Here is a 19935-nt window from a genome sequence, read left to right on the forward strand (position 1 = left end):
CCCTCTACCAATCACTTCACTGAAATAGTCTTTTATCCAATCAGAAAACGGGTTGTTTAGTCGTAGGCGCGGCTTAAATACAAACAGTTGGGCACTAACCTAGTAAGGTTTGTTGAGGTGGAAGTTACAAATACGTGTTGTTTAATCGTTTGTAGCTACAAAACGACACAATTGACATTTCATTCATGACTCAAACCGTCGGGTTGATGGAAGCACTTGTTTGACATACGATAATGTTAACTAGTTAGCTATCTGTTGATGCGGCGATCTTTGTTTACATTTAGCTGCCCTTCATGTGTTAGCTAGTTAGCTAATCTGCCGTAATCACACATGAGTAAAATGTCCACTACGTGTTAGACATGTTCGGCTTTATTCATCTTTAACATGAGTCACACAAGTTGCTCGAAAGACTGAACGCTAACCTCGGTAAGTTATGTCGTGTTTTTGATTAGCTGGGGGTCGACATGCTCTCTCAATCTTAAATTCAGTGTAAAAGAACGATGAAAGTCTTCACCGAGATGTGGACGGTGTGAGGAATCAACGTCAACCGACGGAGCAAATCCTGTAAACTGTGGGACACAAAGTTAGGTGAGCTAACTTCATCAGCACAGTATGACACCAACTGTAGACCGCTTCAATAGCACTTTAAGTATTTATAGAGTAAACCTGCAGACGTCATTTGATGACAGCACAATCCTCCTCACAACTAGTGTGGGTCATGTCAGTTGATGTTTCTCTGCACTCTCAGTGACAGGGCTGTATTATATATCTAATTATATATATATATATATATATATATATATATATATATATATATATAGCTTTATTTACAGACTCAAGGTCCAGATATATCCAGACATATCCAGATATATATATATATATATATATATATATATATATATATATATATATATATATATATATATATATATATATAAAGATGAACACATACACAACATATACACACACACACACACACTCAAAACACCTTATACAATATTACATACTGACATACAGAAGCGCCTTTCATTCACTTGAAAAAAAATATTTTGGTTTGTTTTTTGGAGTAATTCCGTTTTTCTGAGTAATTTTTTTCTTTCTGTTTTTCAGAGTAATTATTTTCTGATTTACTGAAAAAAATTTTTTCTGAGTTTAGAGCACATTTGAAACAATAAACGCATTCATTGAGAGTTTGGACTGCTTGTTTAGTTGCATTCAAGCTGGCTACGTGGTGACTCAAGAGACAATCAGGAGACAGCTGAAAATATGAGAGTCACCTGCAGTTTGGAGGTTCTCGCAAGAGTTCTTGATAATTCAGGAAAAAGATTACCCCGAAAAACAGGAGGGGAAAAAATTTGCACGAATAACAGAAAAAAAATACTTGGAAAAACAGAAAGAAACATTAGACAGAAAAACAGGCAAACCAAATTAATCAGAAAACAGAAGAAAAAAAAAATTAAAAAAAACCCCAAAAATAACTAAAAAAAATTGGATCAATCAATTAATCAATCAATTCCTTGACTCAGTTAACCTACACATACATTTATACCTAAAGCTCCTAAACCTGAAAAACTAAACATATCTAGCACTTCCCCACCTTGGATACTTCAACAAGATTCTAAGAGAATCATTATATGCCCCATTAATCGTATTCATCTTTGTTTTGCTTTAACTACGCACATACAACATAACATACAACAGTATACAGTGGAGTACAGTATGTTCTGAAAAGAGCTGTTTTGACTTCATATTCACTCAAGCATTCAATTTACAACACTGATGCTGAACATCATCAGCACATCAAGTCAGTCCTGGTGATGTGACCCAAGTATTTTACCTTTGTAAAAGCTAATAAAATAACATAAATACATTTCAAGAGAGACGCATCTGAGTATATTCTTTGACCTAGGATAATGTGTAGAGTTCAGAGACAATTATTCACTCCAATGCTATAGTATTTATGTGATATTTAGGGTTTTTATATCATAACAGATTTTCCGTTTTTCCTTTTTTTGTTCTTTTTTTGACTAATTTTAAAAAAAAATGCATAATTTACATTTCAGCATTTTTTTACATGTTCTGCTACTCTAAACAAAACAACCCCCCTTACTACCTGAAAACTGGTCACATCTTAATTTATTCATGCTAAAAACCTGGCCAGATTATGTTACATTCATTTTTTAACGGTGTGAATATGGTCTGTACAGTAAGCTGTGTTTGTTAGAGAGTGAAAAATCCCAATAATTTTTTTGTGTGTGCGTGGTAAAAAGACATGGAGTCCATTTCTTTGAGGAAGAAGGCAAGCTGTGTGCGTCAGGAGAACGCCTGCCTTTCCATGCAGGATGAGCAGCTCTTCGGTGACCTTGATGCTTTGCAGTATGAATTGGCCACTTCCAAGTCTCAGGTATGACCACATCCATACACTGCTGATTTGTGTGAATAAAAATGCTGCATTCTTTAAACACTTTATTTTGTACTTTTGTAAAATTTAGATATTGTCTAAGTGAAAAAAACAAAAACATCCAGTCTTGTAGGACTAAGGGGCAACTGGTTGTACACCACCCATAATAATCTTATTGCCTGTTTTGAAGCCTGATTTCACCTACAACCAGGCTCCTATAGGGCAATACCAGCTGCAATCACAACAGTATCCATTCAAATGTGCCATACATTATCATCTATTTCTTTAAGTGGGCTAACTTTCCCATAGACTTACTGTACATTCAAACAGAACACTTTTGCAACCAGTGGAGTATGTGGTCGTTGTCCCTCCGTCTGCTCTCTTTTGTATGTATGCATGTCCTTTAGTGCTATAGTGCTTTACAAAATAAAAGCATTACAGACACAACTTTAAAAACTAACTCATGAAACATAAACCAAAGCTATTAAGTGTTTAGAACCCAACAGCAGGCTATGGCTTTCATTTGTTATGAATGCTGCATGTAAAAAGAGATGAATCTGTAACTCTTGACTTAAGTATCAAAATATGTGCCTTGAATAGAAACTGTTTTGATTCTATATGTTGTATGTGTCTTTTTCCCAGGTCCACCTCAGGGGCTCCGGGGTTGTGGTCGAAGGCAGTGCGGCAGTCATGAGTGCACAAATTTGTCACCTTGAAGAGGAACTGGAGGCTAGGACCAAAGCATTAATGTAACGTCATGACCTATACATAGATTTCTTCACATGTCACTGTTTGTGTAATTGTGATGAGGGAATTTTCAAGCCTGTTTACATTCACTGAACACTGATTCTGTGTCAAGCTTATATAATGCTATAGTGCTCTGGGGCATAGTGCTGCTATTCATTACATCATCTATACACGTTAGGCTTTACTATTGTTTGAAACACTTTACCTTTTAACCTTTGTATTTTTTAATCATTAAAACTAACGTCTGATTGAATCTGGTGACTTGAATAACATTCTAATGACCCATTCTCGTCTGTGTTTCCTAGGACAGCAGAGCTATGGGCTGAATATAGCAAGGAAGAAGCAGCCAATAATGAAATTGTGGTAGCGACACTCACTGAAGAGCTGAGTGCACTCAAAGAAGAACTGGACAACAAAACAGCCATGGGGAAAAGGTGATGCCTTTATCTGGACTTAACCTCCCTATTTTCATATAGTTACTGTACATAACAGTAGAGTTTACATTTCTAACATGGGTAATGACTTGAATTCCTTATGAAACGGATCTACATCAGGCCTTGAGCTGCTATAGCCCAGGTCTTCTTTTAAGTTTGATGTCTTCTTACTTTGTTCTCCTCTATCCTTTCAAGGGCTGAGCAACAACGGAACCAAGCACTTGAAAATGCAGAGAAACTCAAAGAAGCTTTCAAAGAGTATAAGGCCACAGTTTCTATTAAAGTCAAGAGGGTAAATTTAAGTAAAATAAATCATGTACTTATTCACCTGTGTGATTATTGTTTGAAGTGACATATTGTTTTGAATGTTGATGACAAAATTGTGTTTTTAAGGTGATGGAGAGTGAGAGCAACCTAAAAGAGAGCCTCATTGAGTGTGACCGAGAAAAAGAAGAGGTGGAGAGAAAGTGCACATTGTTGCAGAGTGAAAAGGCAGAGCAGAGCCAAACAATCAGGTACACCCTGGTCACTGATTGTTTTTATGATTATTTCTATGTACTGTAATCAAATCTCAATAGATTGTGTTGATATATTGAACCCCCCCCCCCATATTCTGCCACACAGTCAGCTGAGGGAGGAGGTAAGGGAGGCCAAGTGTTTGGCTGCTGAGCACTCAGACCTTCAGAACCAGCTGAAGGAGTCCAGAAAGCAGGTCTTGCTTCTGGAACGGCAGCTTGAGGAGCACAGAGCAGAGTGCAGGGAGCAGGCCTCTCTGCGCAGGGAGCTGGAAAACCTGCGAAGTCTGACCCAGAGTCAAGACCAGAGGGTGGGCCAGAGCCAGGCAGAGCTGTCAAGCCTGGAGGCCATATTGGCCCTGCTACATCTACGAGAGGTGAATGTCAGTCTCGTATGATTTTGTACTCACAGTGTTTAACTCTTAACTCTTTATTTGTCACTGCTTTTAGTACCATGATGAGTGTCTTGTACAAGGGATGATGTTTTTACTGGTGTCATTTTACATCAGGGCACTTTAGGGCCACTCTGTTCCAAACCCTGCATGTTGCCCCCAGTGGACTATGCAGGGACTGCACACCTGCTGAGGCTACAGACAGGTAACAACAATAATGTCATTTACAATGATTAGCCACAATATTAAAACCGATTACTGGTTTATTATTGTTTTGAAATAAGTGCAATAATTTAGCTAATAAATTAGAAGGCAAAACATAGATTTAGCCCAGACCTTTTTTTTTTGTGGATCTTTGCAGGTGAAGGTTACCAGCAGCTGTTGCGGGTGCTGCAGTTGATGGAGGCTGAGCGAACTAAAAGGAGCAGTCTGGTTGAGCGGCTTCAGGAGCGTCTGAGCAGAGCCCAGGAGGAGATCTCCTCCCTGCAGAGCTCTATGGCCCAGAGAACCTCCCACTACCAAAGTCTCCATACAGAGCTGCTGGACAAAGTCAGCCTAGCCACTGACACAGAGAAAGAAGTAACTTCTTTTTATCAAGCTCCAGAGATAAGTTAATGGATTTTACAAGTTGCACAATTACAATTTGTAAAATTTTTCTGTCTGTGTTTCACCTCAGTTAAAGAGAAAGAGTGCACGTGTGGCAGCGCTGGAGAAGCAATTACAAGAGAAAACCTCTGCTTACAGTCAAGCTGCACTGAAAAACACTCAGCTAGAGAATCAGCTTCTGGTATAACACACACAAACACCCATATGTGTCCATATATTCTGGAGCAGTCTCGTTCTTTTACACTTTTTTTTTTCCAAATACAGGAGAAGACCAACTCTCTTCAACATTACCAGACTCTGATGACCAAAAAGCAGAGAGATTATCAGCAGTCTTTGGACAAGTGTAAAAAATCCCAGTCTCAACAATGCATGGAGCAACAGCACAGAATCGAAATGGTGCCATGTTTACACTTTATTTAATTCAGATTATATTAAAAAAAACAATCGTTCCATAAGCAACAAAATAATTCATGTCAGCTATGCTTTTGAATGTAGTTTAGCCCACAGATTTTTCTCTCTGACGTGCTAACAACACAGGCTATGACCATATTTTTAGTACAGCAATGCTTGTTCTTGCGTGTCAATATATGTTTGTAAGAGAGTTTGTATTGTCTAACAGGGATTTCTCTCTTTTGCAGTTGCAGTTGTCTGTAGAAGAAGCTCAGTCTAGGATGTTAGAAATAGAGCAGGAAGTTTGTTTATGCCAGAGGGAAAGAGACGAAGCTCAGAAATGTGCGGTCTTGCTACAGACCACTGTGGAAGAGCTTACACAAGTAAGGACACTTCCTATGTGCATTCAGTGCATCTGCTCACCCACTAACCCCAAATAAAGCAAAGGAACTTGTTGTAAAAAATAAATTATGAAATTATTCCTTAAACCTGCAGATACCTTGATGAAGCATTCCAGACTTATATTAAGATACAACAGTTATTTGTATTTATACGGTTATCATATATAAACCATTTAATCATGCTTTAATTTCAGCAGAAGCAGGTTGAAGTGCGATACAAGGAAGAGCTGTTGCAGAGTTTCAAAGAACAGGCAGCACAGTCTGCTTCCAAGGTTGGCCACTGACAAACACAGATAACCTTGTTTGAACTTTACAAAAACATTCCACCATAATACATTCATTAATGTGCAAGAACCATGTGTGACTTCTGTCTGTACATCAGGTGTGGGAGCTCCAGTCGTCTCTGTCGGTGTGTAGAGAAGAGCTGACCTCATACATGCAGCAGACTGAAGATGTAAAGAGGAGCTATGAGAGTCAGCTGCAAAAGAACAATGACAAGGTACTGGTTTGCTTATTATAATGATCTTTGAACTTTGAGGCTTTCCCTGCTCTATGGTGATCATTAATACTCCCCTGTCTGTCTTCCACTTTAGGTGTCCTCTCTGCAGGAGAAGCTCCACAGCACCAGTCTGGTTTGTCAGAGATCCACTGAGGAGAACATGCAGCTGCAGCTTTCTCTCCAGCAGCAGCAGACCATGCTGAGTGAGAGCACTGCCCGCATCTCTGAACTAGAGGACAGCCAGAGTCAGCTACAGAGACAGGTAATAATGATAATAATAATAATAATAATAATAATAGTAATATTTAAAGCTGCAAACAGCATTGGTGGGTCCTCTATGACTTACTGCAACAGCATCAAATCTCAGAATTACTATATAATCTATTTAGAAGCTGCAGATCTTCAAAAGGCACATCATGAGACTATTGAACTCTCTGCCAACTCTGACAAAAAAAACTTCACCAACCATCAGGGTGCAGAATTTCAGCTGTCCATTCTAGGAAAGACAGATTTTAAATTAATGGGGGTAAAAAGAAATCAGTTATTAAAACCCAGTTGTGGGAATTTGCACATTATAGAGATATTGGAAAATTGTTCATGAACAGAACAGTTCATCCCTCATGATAGCAGGTAATAAGCAGCCTGAGCAGAGAATCTCAGTAGGTTGGCAAGGATTCTTTTTCACAGACACTTCTTTGTAAACCTTAGAAATCACAGTAGATCTGCAGTTTCTCAAATACTCAGACCAGCCCACCTTGACGCCAACAACCATGTTACATTTAAAGTCTCTTAAATCACCTTGAAATTGTTTTTCAGGAACATTAAATATGTATTGAGCAGGGATTTGCAGTCAATGTTTTCAGTACTGTTTACAGTAAGTTTTGTTTTATGATTTATCAAGTTTTTATCTTTCAAAAACCTGCGTAGTCTGTCTGTAGTTCAGTCTGAAAACAACACGTTTGGAGTCAACTGAGCAGAAATGTTGCAGGAGATTAGTTTAATTTGTTTTGCTGTTTTTGAGGAAAACTCGAGTGTTTGTTTTCCTAATTTGCAGTAGATTAACGTGTACAAAAACGCCACTGTCGTGCCACCATCAGGACTACTGATTCCTGTTATAGGTGATGAAGGACTCATGTGACCTATGTGTTTGGTTTGCTAATTTTCATGGAGGAGAAGTCAAAACAGTAATGATGATTGGTGATAATACATGTTATTTATATAACGTAGTGCTTTATAGCAGGTCAAAAACAGAGACAGTCTGAAAACAAATATATAATAACATCACTAATCAAATCTCAGAAACAATATTCATAATTGATGCATCTCTGAAAAGCAGTGTTTACAGGTTGGAAGCTTTTTCAATTCCTAGGGCATAGTTTAAATATTGATTTATAACCTTTTAATTATATTTGACTATCATTTTATTGGCATTACATTTAGCCATTACCGTTGCCAAAATGAGATTTATTTGGTCATGTATTTCCAAGATGTTTAATCTAAACCTTTGCATAATCCCAGTCATGCATTCTCAGGGTGGTTTGAAAATTTGAAAATGTAATCAATCAGCAAGAGATTGCTGATTGATTATACATTCTTGGAAATACACCATTGAGGCCAATTTTAGCTCTCAAAATAATTTCAAAATTCTTCATGGCATGGAAATGATTTTTGAACTAAGCTGCACAAATGTGCACACAGTTTGCAATAATACACATACTCCTACACTCAATCAACAAGTTGTTCTCCATCCTTGGAACTGCCGCTCACGTGCTGTTTTTTGCTTTTGACTCCATTCTGCACAAAAACACTGTGACACTGTTGTTTGTGAGTTTGGTTTTTGCTGGAAGGTGTGGCTCAAGGCAAGGCAAGGACAGCTTTATTTATATAGCACATTTCATACACAATGGCAACTCAATGTTCTTTACATAAAACAAACATTTAACACTAAGAATTGGAATTAAATAATATACAAAGATGCAATTTGAGAAAAGAAGCTGCTGTACTAAGTATTTTCATTAGTGAACAGAAAAGAGCAAAGAGCAAACATTCAACAGCCACTTTATTACATATACCCACCCATTTAACTGCTTGTTAACATAAGTATATCATCAGCCAATCAGACATGTGGAACTGGTGATGACATTCAATCTGAACATCAGAATGAGGAAGAACGGTGATCGAAGAGACTTTAAATATGGCATGGTTGTTGGTGACAGGTGGGCGGGTCTGAGTATTTGAGGATCTACGGTGATTTCTAAGGTTTACAAAGAAGTGTCTGTGAAAAACAATACTTGACAACCTACTGAGATTTACTTTTGGTAAATCTGCATTGTTACGTGAAGGGAAACTTCCTTAGCTTGTAATTGCATTTTTAGATTATATCTGCTGGTTGTACTTTCTGTTCTCCACAACAAATGGAGCACAAAGATCTCCATTCAGTGAGCAATAACTGTGTGAGGACAGATAGTAATATTGAGCCTCTCTGAACATGTCGGTCTTATCTGGACACTAAAAAAACTAATTGTCTAAAGTGCACTTCACTGATCACTCTCAAAAAGTAGAATTTCTATTTACTCCTGAGTACTATATTATACTATTATAGACCTGGTGCATGTGCATGTGTCCTGTGTGTTTTAGTCATGTGGAAGATAAAGTTGGAACTCAATGCTGTGTCTGTGCGTACTGTAGGTGTCAAGTCTGGAGCAGGAGCTGGCACGAGCACAGGCTTCTCTGCTGGACGAGGTGAGGAGCAGAGAACTAGACACTCTGGAGAGGGACAAGGATCTGCAGGAGATAAACCAGCAGAACACTCAGCTGTCTGAGACTGTCACGTAAGAACACCTGCACACACGGAGACTATGGACCATGGTCTAAACACTGAGGAACCAAGTTTGAACACAAATCAGAAACGCTAAGAGTGGGACTTTTGAGACCACAAATGTGTTGATGGTGATGTTTTATTATTATTTTTTGTGGCTTTTAAACACACCATAAATATCATTGCTACTGTAACAGCATTGTTATTTAACTCCACATTCCAAATGCAGTAGCACGTTATCTACTATGCAATGTCACAGTAATTTACTCCCATTTGTGTGAATCTTTTGTAACTGTTTTTTTTTCCTGGCTGTACCTACTGACCTGATGCATAGACAATCAAATGCCTCAAACTGTCTGTGGGGGAGTCTTATGATTACACCACATTCCATTTGTCTTCAGGCATGAAGCAGCCCTCCCCTACCCATGAATGTGACTATATAAGTGAGGATCTTGCTTCTTGGATACTGTGAGAAACCAGTTGCGTTGAATCGTTTCAGTCTGCGTGGCTCCTGGTTGCTTTCATTTTTGTGAAGTTACTGTATCACAGGCTTCAGAGGAGCATCATGCTACTTTTTTAAATGCACTATCAAAAAGGCGTTTTATTTAGCTCAATTCAGCTGTGAATAGTTTTGGAGGCTTCTGCATCTTTATAAGTTGCTCTGAGACTACGATGGGAGCCTTGCTCACATTAAGGTGGGATTACTGGGGCTGTGCTTGTCCTGCTTGTCTGTCTGTTCTTTTATTGCAGCTCATGCTTTTCTTTGGTTTCTTTTACTGTTATTTTTGTAATGTGTGAAATCTTGCTGATTATGCTTGTGTATTTAATTTTTAGCCATATAACGTCAGACTTGGTCAAGTTTCGCGGGGAGCTGGTGTCTAAAGAGTCGGAGCTGCAGCGTCTGAGGAGGGATGTCTTCACTCAGGCTTCTCAGATCAAACACATGGAGGAGAGCCTGCAACAAACAAAGACCAACCTTACCAGCAAGAGTGACATGGGTATGTTTTGTAATTTTATATTCTACATCTGCAGGCTTTATTTATATATTAACATGTTTTTTACATTACACTGTGCTGAGTTTTCTCTAAATCCTCATGAGATGGTTAACACATACAAGTTACCTTTGCTTCCAGTCTTATTTATTTTTTGCCCTCTTCTCGTCCCATGCAGTCGTGGATCTGGAGGAGAAGCTTCATCGCGGCGAGGCAGACCAGCACAACTGTGTCCAGCGGTACCAAATCCTGGAGGGGCAGCTACAGACGGTGCGGGGAGAGTTGGCCGACACGCTGGAGCAGCTACTGCAACTTAAAGACATTCTGCAGACAACACAAACCGTTGCAGATGAGCGGCAGGCCTGTGTGGAAAAACTGACAGTTCAACTTAGGTGAGGATGTGCCCTCATGTGTAATATCCTTGTGCACACAGGGGCATTCAGGGACGAGTCTGAGATGGAGATCATATGCACGGGCTGTTGCTTGGATGAAATCCTTTGCTGTTTCTCTCGCAGTTTACGCCCCCAAGACACGGACCCTGTCAATGAGCCTGTTACAGGCCGAGTGCCTCTGTTAAAGACTCACACTTTACTGACTGTACATCATCTATGAAAAAAAGAACCAGCTAGTCTTCATTGTTCATGTTGATATAATGGCATCTGTGTAGATTTTTACACAAAGGAACACTTTGCTGTTTGCTGTTTAATATATATATTTATGTACATTTATGTTGATATTTTTTCTTACTAAAATGGAACTTGTGTCATTTTATTTTTTGTGACATTCTGTGGTTTGTTATGTAATGTTAAAAAACAACAAAAAACAACAACTGATAAAACAAAGATAATATAATGTTTATAGATACATATCAATCAATCGTGTGCAGCTACTGTACATCAAGCACTTGTCATGGATTACTTAAGAATTTTCTTTTTCAGATGTAGAACACATTTCACTTGCCATTAGTCATTGTCTATGGTGTTTAATCAGTACAGAGCACAATGAGCACACAGTGTTTGTATTTATTGTATTTTGTATTTGTATTTATTTATTTGCACCATAAAAAAAACGACAATTACAAAAAACAGAAATTAAAGAAGAATAGTAAGTGCAGGAGAGGTTAAAAAAACCTACATGGGCTTATAAGAAGCACCTCCCCAAGAAATGTTGTGCATAGGCATGGTCACATGTTGTAAAGGCCATAGCTGTTCAAGTTACGGCTGTCATCATGATCAAGGTCCCCCACAAGCAAAAAGCACTGACATAAGTTCACCAGCGTTCATGTTGATACAGTCTAGCTGGCAAAATAATGTCAATTACGTCAAACTTACATATAAACACATAAATGTGTATTATTTGGCCGTGTAAGAATCAAACACGGTTACTTCTGCCTCACATAAATACTTCAAATATTGTCTCTTTGAATTTTCTTTCACTGAATATTCATCAGAGAGATGTCTGATAAAGTGTTGAATAAAAGTGTCTGTGTCTGTGTGGCTTCACAGTGAGACCCAGAGGGAGTTGCAGGAGAGAACTCACGAGGTCTTAGACATGGACACTGCACTGAAGGAAAGACAGGGGGAGCTCCAACAGAGAGCACAGCTGGTACGACTCACACACAGACATGGATCATGATTTAATTAGCGTATATGAGTATTTTTTGCTGACTTTTTTTTTTTCTTCCTCTCCACTCTTTACCTGGACGTTGTGCTTCTCAGCTGGGCCAACTGGACGTGGCGATCAGAGAGCACAAGCAGGAGATGGAGAGAAAGGTGGAGTCTCTGCAGCAGACCCTTGAAAGCAGAGAGAGGGAGCTGAGAGATGCGCAGAGAGAGCTCACGGACAGAAACACGAAGGTCAGGAGCAGAAACACATTTAAATTAAAAGTGTTTTAAATTAGAAATCAATATACATTTAATTTAAAAATGGTTTTAAAAAGGCGAAATTGAAATATATTTTATAATCAATTAAGTTATTTTAAACATATACATTTTGGCAGCAATTAGATTTGATGGTAAAATACAGACTTTGTTTTTTGACAAAACGAATAATCTTTTGGTCCAAAACTGGTTATTAAATTTGCCATTTTCAAGCCTTTAATCAGGAGCTATTTTCAATAAAGGTTTTATCACTAAAGCCCCTGGTGATAAATCCGTGTAAACTGATGATTATGGAAACACATCATCAGTTTCCATAATTAAAAAAGAAATGAGTAAACAATATGCTGATATGATCCCTTGATCAAACACAGCTAGGTAATTATTGATGTTTGCACACTATCTTTGCTTTCATTTTGTCCTCTGTCTTCATTTAACAAATATAATTAGCAGGTTTCAACTTATTAGCACAAATCCAGAGAAGCATAGATTTAGTCCAGAGCAGTTTTTCAAATTAATAAATTACTTCTCTTCTTGCCTGAAACATGACATGTTGTAACATAGATCATTAAAACTGAGCGTATGTGTGTGTGTGTGTGTGTGTGTGTGTGTGTGTTGTTAGGAGTCTCAGGAGCTCAGCCAGCAGCTGCGTGTGTGTCACCAGAAACTTCACAATGTGCTACAAGAGCATGCAGAAACTCAACTTCGCTGTGAGATCTTGTCCAGGGAGCTGGACACCACTAAGCTCCAGACCAAGGAGAAGGTACAATTAAAAAATGATATTAATCACTTGCATCTGCTGAATATGCACAATTTTATATCACACCTTTTATGTAGTAAACGCAAGTCAGCTGTCATGATTTATTTCAAGATTTTGTTTTTAAAAAATGCATGTGTGATGTGTATGGGAATGTTATGTCCCATTGTGAGAACTAGAGGATGAGTGCAGTAACAGAATAATCAACCTAGGGTGAAAAAGAAGAGTTCAGAGAAACTGAGTTTTACCAGTACATTTTTTTAAATTTTTTTTTTTAAATTTTTTTAAGATTTTTTATTTAAAGGTCTAGTGTGTAAGAGAGAAACATTGAATGGTGTGGCTCTAGAGTGCAACAAATGGAGGACTCTTTTGCTAATCCCTTCCTTTCCTAAGTTCATCAGGGAACAACAGTGTCCTTCACATACCAAAAAAGACCTTCTCTCACAATTCTCTTTTCTAGTTATTAGTAATTCTACTTATTAGTGTAGTTGCCGTCTGCTCCAAATTTCAACAAAACCAGTATACACAGCATGAAAGCTGCAAACTGGCCTGACGTGGTCAACTCGGCTTTCCATACTGGTTACTATACACACAGTGTGGGGGCAGTGCCAATCTGTGGACAGTAAACACACATGGCACGGTCAAAAATACTCTACTCGACAGCTGCAACAGGTTAATGATTAAATGTGAATATGTATACTCTGCAAAGCATTACTTCCTTACCGTGTCCTTGTCTGTGCAGGAAGTCTGGCTGTGTGAGGTGAAGGAGGAGCTGGCTCTGAAGGAGGCTCACTGGCTGAAGGAGGAGGCCAGGCTGCAGAGCATGATCACCTCTCTGGAGCAGGAGATGGAGCTGGAGAAGGAGCAGCACAGCAAGGAGGTACCATAGTCACTAAGGCTTCACATTTCACATTTTTTATTGCCGGTGTACAGCACTTTGGACAGCGATGGTTGTTGTGAATGTGCTTTATAAATAAATTTGACCTTGACTAAGGCTTCCAAAACACGTGCCATCAATCTCATGCACTAAAGTAAACAAAAGTAACAGATCCGGCTCAGATCTGGTATTGACATCTGTCCTGGGTGATCAGATTGCACGAAGTACAGGTCTGGAGGCTCTCAATCTGTCCTGAATGCATCATCATATCCAGTCACAAAAACCTCTTTCAGAGGTGGTTGGAGGATACACATGCTCACATTCTTGAGCCGAATGCAATTCAACCTCAGGACAGCTTAGAGACTTCCTCCACAGCTGACAGCGTCTGACCACCTGTAGTTTCACAGTATGTTTCATGCTTATCAGCACTAATAAGTTCATTTATTTGCGCCACATGGACGTGCTGACACATCAGACTTGTTGAAAACATTATTTTCCTCTTGAGAAAAGAGGTGATGTCAAACTGCAGGTGCTGTTGAGAAATTTCGGCAGTTCTGTCTTGGTTCTTGGTTTTAGATCATATTTATTATCTCAATGATAATGTTGTGATTTGACAGCAACACTCTAATAGAGTATCATAATGTGTCCACCATTGAATTCCTGTCAGTGAGCAGTCTGTCTTATGATGTGCGTATGGTCTTAGGGTTATGGAGCTGTGTGTCTGTTCATAAGTTTTCTGTCTAATTTCTTTTCCTCTTTTGTCTTTTTTAAATGTCACCAGCACCGTGCGAGTTCCCTATTTTTACTTGATTTAGTTTCTTTGTTATCACCGCATTTCTCTCAGATGATCGGATGACTGACATCTCACTTCCTTCTAGAGCTGAAACAATTATTCGATTATTAATGAATTACTAAATGAATCGTCAACTATTTTGATAATCGATTAATCGGTTTAAAGCTTTTTTTCATGATTAAAACAAGATTTCTGATTGTTTCAGCTTCTGAAATGTTAATATTTTCTTAATTTCTTTGCTCCCTATAACAAAGATATTGAACACTGAATCATTCTGGTTTGTGGACAAAACAAGACATTCGCGAACATCATCATTTTGAGGTTTAATTGATGTTGTTCTAACTTTGCTATAACAAAAGTGAATGCAGCATGTAGAGAAACAGGTTTGCCTCATCACTCTGTATTCCGTCCCTCCCTGCACAGCTGGAGTCCCTGCAGCAGACTCGAGGTCAGCTCCTCAAAGTCTCAGAGCAGATCTCCTCCACCATGCGCTCCACGCAAGAGGATCTCACCTTTAAGCTTCAGCAGAGCCAGACCCAGCTGGAGCAAACCAAAGCTCTGCTGGACCAGACTAAGAGGGAGTTGGATCGAACCCAGAACCAAGCCAGTCACCTTCAGTCACAACTGGGCCAGAGCCAGAGCCAGCTCACTCAGAGCAAAGTCCAGCAGGAGCAAAGCCAGATTCTCTACGAGCAGACCAGGACTCAGAACAAAGACCTCCACGCTCAGGTGGAGCAGCTTAGCATGCTGTTAAATCAAGCCAGAGTCCAGGTTTCCCAGTTCCAGACTCAGCTGCAGGCCTGTCACAAGTCTATAGAGACCTCCAATGAGTCCATGCTCATCAAGGTAGAAATTTGAGATTTTGTTGATATTATTATTCAGCATCTGTTGGGTCTATTTTATTATTATTTGTATGTGTGTCCTCCGTCTGAAAATGGGCTCTGTCAAGAAACACTTTTGGACCTACTGAGGGAGTGTTTTTGGGTATACAGTGACAGCACAGAGGTGGGCAGAAGCAAGAGGCATTTATCCCATCAAGCTACTGAATGTCCCACTGTTGCTGTTGATTCCGTCTGTCTTGACATAAAACCAATCCCTTCCTGTGTGAAGTGACACAATATCAAAACACCACTATACTTAGAAACACAGGGAGAGTCGTGTGCTGCTGATTAGGCTTAAATGGCATTGTGTGGTTTGAGTGCAAGAGATATGTGTTTATATTTAAGAGTTACTTCCTACAGTTTTAATCAAAGTGTTTGTTGACGTCTCCCTGCAGGAGTCCGAGGTGATGCGTCTGCAGGCCAAGATCTCCAGTCTGGAGCGAGCTGCTGGCCGTCAGAATTGTTACAATCACACACCGTCTCTACCGGCTCTGCACACAGTCACACACTCTCCACAACAATCCTCGTCTGCTCACTCCCCTGCTTCCTCCCCCAAAAAGCCTCAAACAAACACCCAGTCTCTCTTACACTCTCAGTCACCTGCTGACACTTACCCTCACCTATCTGATCTATCTGAAACTCACGAGTGGCTGCAGAGCAGTAGCATCGACTCCTCCCTGGACCTTCCTCTCAGCCTGAAAGCAGTACTGAGGGAGGCGCTGAGCAAGCAGCCATGGTCATCGTCTTCCTCCTCCTCCTGTGTCTCCCCTCTCCCGGTCAAAGTGAACCACAGTTGGCAAGGCCTCAGCTTTGTGGAGGCTACAGCGCCCTCTGACCTTTCCTTCAACCCCCTCACTTACATGGTGGACAAACAAGAAGATGGAACCCCCAAAATGGAGGCTACATCGCTGCTGGAGGAAGGCAGTGAGCAGCTGGGTGAGTCAAGGAGGGAATCAGTGTGCACTCTGGTGGGTGAGGTGGAAGAGGTGGAAGAGGTGGAAGAGGTGGATGTGACTTCACTGACGGGAATGCTGAGGTTTGTTAATCAGACATTAGCGATGCAGGACGATCCTTCTTTATGGACCTCCACAGGTATTTCACAGACGTGACACAGCCTCACACATTTCTCATTTTCGTGTTTTTCTTCAGCATAAATGCAAAACATTCACCAGATGATTCTCCAATGCAGTCATTTTCTGCTCTTATCTGCTTCATATCTTTATAAACTAAATTATTCCAAGATAACCGCTTCAGCCTCATAATAGTTGTTACTTTTTTCTTCCTGACATCAGGTTATGACAGGTTAAACCAGTAGTTGAAAAGTCATAGGCTGAGAGTCTTCCATTTGTAATATTTAATGTGGATAAATGACATTGTTTTGCTTTGTAGATGCTGTTTTATTTTCTCTGTAAATATCCATAGCAATAATTACAGTTGAAGAAAAGTAACGTTTAGTAATCTATAAAGAATTTGCACTAGAAATTCTTCAAAGTTTAGTGTGGGTTTGATCTGTTTTGTTTGTCTTTTGCCTAGCAACAAAAACATTTACCCCAGCACTGTTGCTACATTTGGGAGCTGAACACTGATTGGTGAAGACAAACATGTGACATGATCTTTTTTCATTCTCAGACCCGCCCATTTAAAACCAGAGTGAAAGAACAAAAGTTATTTGAAGCGTCTTAATGTTTGACTCTTTCACTCATAGGACATCAAAGAGACGAGATGTTATGTTACCAGGGGGATGTCCACGAGGAGCAGCAATGTTTACACTGTTTTTGAAGAAATCTGTCTCCATAGCATCTGTTGTCAAAATCAAGCAGTAATATTGTCAGTGAAGGAAAATATGAGCGATTTGTCCAGTTCACACGACCATTGCTCGTCTTTTATTGTGACGCTGTTTCATTGAAATGTAGAATTTGTATTTCATGTTGTCTTTTCTCCTTACCAATATTTCAAGTAATATGTTTTTACATACTTTTAAATAAACCAAGTGAATAAAAGGTTTTCTTCTCTTGATTATAGTGTGATTTGTTTGTCTGTCTCAGTGACGGACATATTCCTTCTTGTTCTCTAGAGAAATGAAAAACCCTGCTTTCACTCTGTTCAGATGTTCCCATGCTGTTGCTGGCCGTGGGGTCGTGTTTCCAGAACAACTGGCAGCTTCTTTGGATCAGGATTGGCTCATGCTCGGGTCTAATACAGACTCCAGCTGGTTAAATTAGATTTGGAGCTCCGCTCTCATGCAGTTACATAACAGGAATATTACACGTTTGGTCTGCGGGTAGTTTGAGTTTTTTCCTCCTTTCTGCTCATTTTTTTCTTTTTTATCCCGCAGATTAATATTCCAGTGACAAATGTTTAACTGTTAAAACAAATTGACTGCTGTTTGTTTTCATCTCTTAGTGAAGATCTCAACCTTGCTCTTCCCCTTTTTATTGCTGTTGACTTTCAGGATGTTGAGAACGCTTCTTAGTGCAGAGGATGTGGTTCAGTCAGTGGTGTATCGCGTGCTGTGTAGCTGTTCTCTAGTTCCTCCATGAAACTTTCTCAGACCATGTCTCTATGCTCAGCTCAGAGCCTCGGGCTATTCAATTATTTGCTTACCTTTTATGCAATTCCTCTAATGGTGAATAAAAATGCTTAGTCTGTTGTACTTTTAAATGAACTCATCACAAACCAGGAACACCAGTAGTGCAAAGTAATGAGATAAGTACTGAAGTATTTGCACATTAAGATTTTGCCACGTGATTGGAAAAAAACCAACACATTTCCAAACAGAAATGTGATGCAAAATTTCAGTTTGTGTATTAAGTGAACAATCTTTGCCCCAATGTTTTCTCAATATTTTTTCTTCTTCTTTTTTTTTAATAGATTCTAAGAAATACTAGAACTGGACAAAACCCTTGGCTGTCTGCAGGTTTCCAGGAAGACTGATGAAAGTAAATCCTCCTTTGTTATGAAAGTTCAACAAAGACTATCCTCTGTCTCTATATTGCTTTGTGTCTTATTTAAGACAACAATGTACTTTACTGATATTATTATTGTTGTTGTTATTATAATATAAAGGCTACAGTAATTTTACAAATATCTCTCCACCTTGCTACAAATAATACAGTGATATAATTGAAAGACACTATTTTGCTATGCTAATTAAATTATTTCTATTAAAGCTGCATGCCATCAGCAAAAAAATCACTATATGTATTTTAGCAGCCTTTGTGTTAAGCTGTTGTAAGTTGCATGCATCAGTCATATCAGGTTACTGTTGCAAAGCTGTCAACTCGGGCTGGGGCAGTGCGTGCGAGAGTTAAGACTAATACACACCAACCACACTCATACACATTTGGTCGCACTATGAGGAGCTCTATGTCAAGCGGGTTAACCACAGCTGACATATACTGACAGTGAGCAAACTGAGCAAAACATAACAACAATAAGGTAACGACACATTAAAACAAGGCGATCCATTCCTGGGTCTTTACTCGGCACATCAGGATGTTGACTCTGTGGGCTTTTCTGCTTTGCTGAGTGAGCGGTAGACAGCAAGACGGCACAAACAGTCGAGCGCAGCCACATCAGGTTCATATGACTATACCTCTTAAGCTTACAGCCATCCAGCTAAACTGAAAACACAGTATGTTCCATCTACAGCAGTAATTTAACAAACAAAATGTGTTTGTTCATGGCCTCAAGCCGACAGACAATAAAAAGTAATCTGCATCTGGGACCCTGACAGCTTCTTTTAAAGCCTCTAAAGTGACAAATGCCTTTCTATACCTGTCACCAAGGAGCCGTGCAAACCTTATCTGACCACCGACACACTCAGAGTGACTAACAATAACTACTCACATGCACTAAATAACTCCATACTTGTCTTTTCAGTGTCTGCAGCTCTGTTTAAACAGAGGGTTTTTTTCCCCCAAAGAGATGATTCTGTGAGCGGTGGTTGCATCAAAGTACAGGTCAAACTGTCTTTCAGCTGAGTTTTCATGAATGCAGGGGAGCAGCGGGCCTGTTTTTTGACTCTGCATGATGGAAAACGTTGCTGAAAGATCATTGTTATCTCCTCCCCGCAGCACTGCACAATCACCAAGCAGCAGCTCATTGGCATTGACCTCTCCCTCATTAAACCAAACCTTTGGACAGAACGGCTGGGAGAGTGTATCCTAGTTACCATTTTTATGGCATTTTGTGATTTACTTCTGTAAATTAGTAGCATTGGGTCTGGTTAGGTGGTTTTCAACCATGGTTTAGTCTTCTGTAAATAGCTAATCATGAGGTGTTCTCACAAAATACTCATTGGTATAAGTTGTTCTTAGTATGGTCCCCTTCCTAGCTTGGGCCCCCAGGCACTAACCTTGTTATTTTTATTTGATATTTTTATTTATTTAATCAGATTAGTTCCATTGAGATGAAAACATCTTTCAAATGCTATAAATGTTATAAAGTAGCCTCTCTTTGATGTCCTTTCTTGCAAAGCCTTAGCTTGACAACAGATCCGCTTTAAAGTTACACTCAGCAGCCAGTTAGCTTAGCACAGAGACAGGAAGCAGAG

General features: G+C 39.4%; 1 protein-coding gene across 4 annotated transcripts; it reads left to right on the forward strand.

Annotated features, from left to right (window-relative positions):
- Positions 1-71: 71 nt before the first annotated feature.
- Positions 72-17396, forward strand: ccdc18 (coiled-coil domain containing 18). Of its 4 annotated transcripts, none has more exons than XM_058628488.1 (25): positions 72-588; positions 2271-2404; positions 3044-3150; positions 3454-3582; positions 3778-3874; positions 3976-4097; positions 4207-4474; positions 4607-4694; positions 4851-5068; positions 5166-5276; positions 5360-5491; positions 5734-5868; positions 6081-6158; positions 6269-6385; positions 6480-6647; positions 9074-9216; positions 10038-10201; positions 10374-10587; positions 11701-11800; positions 11914-12051; positions 12695-12835; positions 13572-13709; positions 14923-15345; positions 15776-16472; positions 17086-17396. In XM_058628488.1, the coding sequence occupies exons 2-25, from the start codon at positions 2273-2275 to the stop codon at positions 17157-17159; spliced, it is 4134 nt and encodes a 1377-aa protein (XP_058484471.1). In that variant the 5' UTR covers positions 72-588; positions 2271-2272; the 3' UTR covers positions 17160-17396. The 4 variants fall into 4 exon arrangements, with proteins under 4 accessions (XP_058484471.1, XP_058484484.1, XP_058484476.1 ...); XM_058628501.1 differs by having other exon boundaries at positions 15776-16316; XM_058628493.1 differs by having other exon boundaries at positions 12737-12835.
- The last annotated feature ends 2539 nt before the right edge of the window (positions 17397-19935 follow it).

Source organism: Solea solea, chromosome 1 (assembly GCF_958295425.1).
Source record: "Solea solea chromosome 1, fSolSol10.1, whole genome shotgun sequence".
NCBI classification, from domain to species: domain Eukaryota; kingdom Metazoa; phylum Chordata; class Actinopteri; order Pleuronectiformes; family Soleidae; genus Solea; species Solea solea.

Coding starts and splice junctions, on each gene's coding strand:
- ccdc18 (XM_058628488.1), top strand. CDS start 2,273: ATGGAGTCCATTTCTTTGAGGAAGAAGGCAAGCTGTGTGCGTCAGGAG. Junction 4,695..4,850: donor CCTGCTGAGGCTACAGACAG/GTAACAACAATA, acceptor GGATCTTTGCAG/GTGAAGGTTACCAGCAGCTG. Junction 9,217..10,037: donor CAGCTGTCTGAGACTGTCAC/GTAAGAACACCT, acceptor TTTAATTTTTAG/CCATATAACGTCAGACTTGG.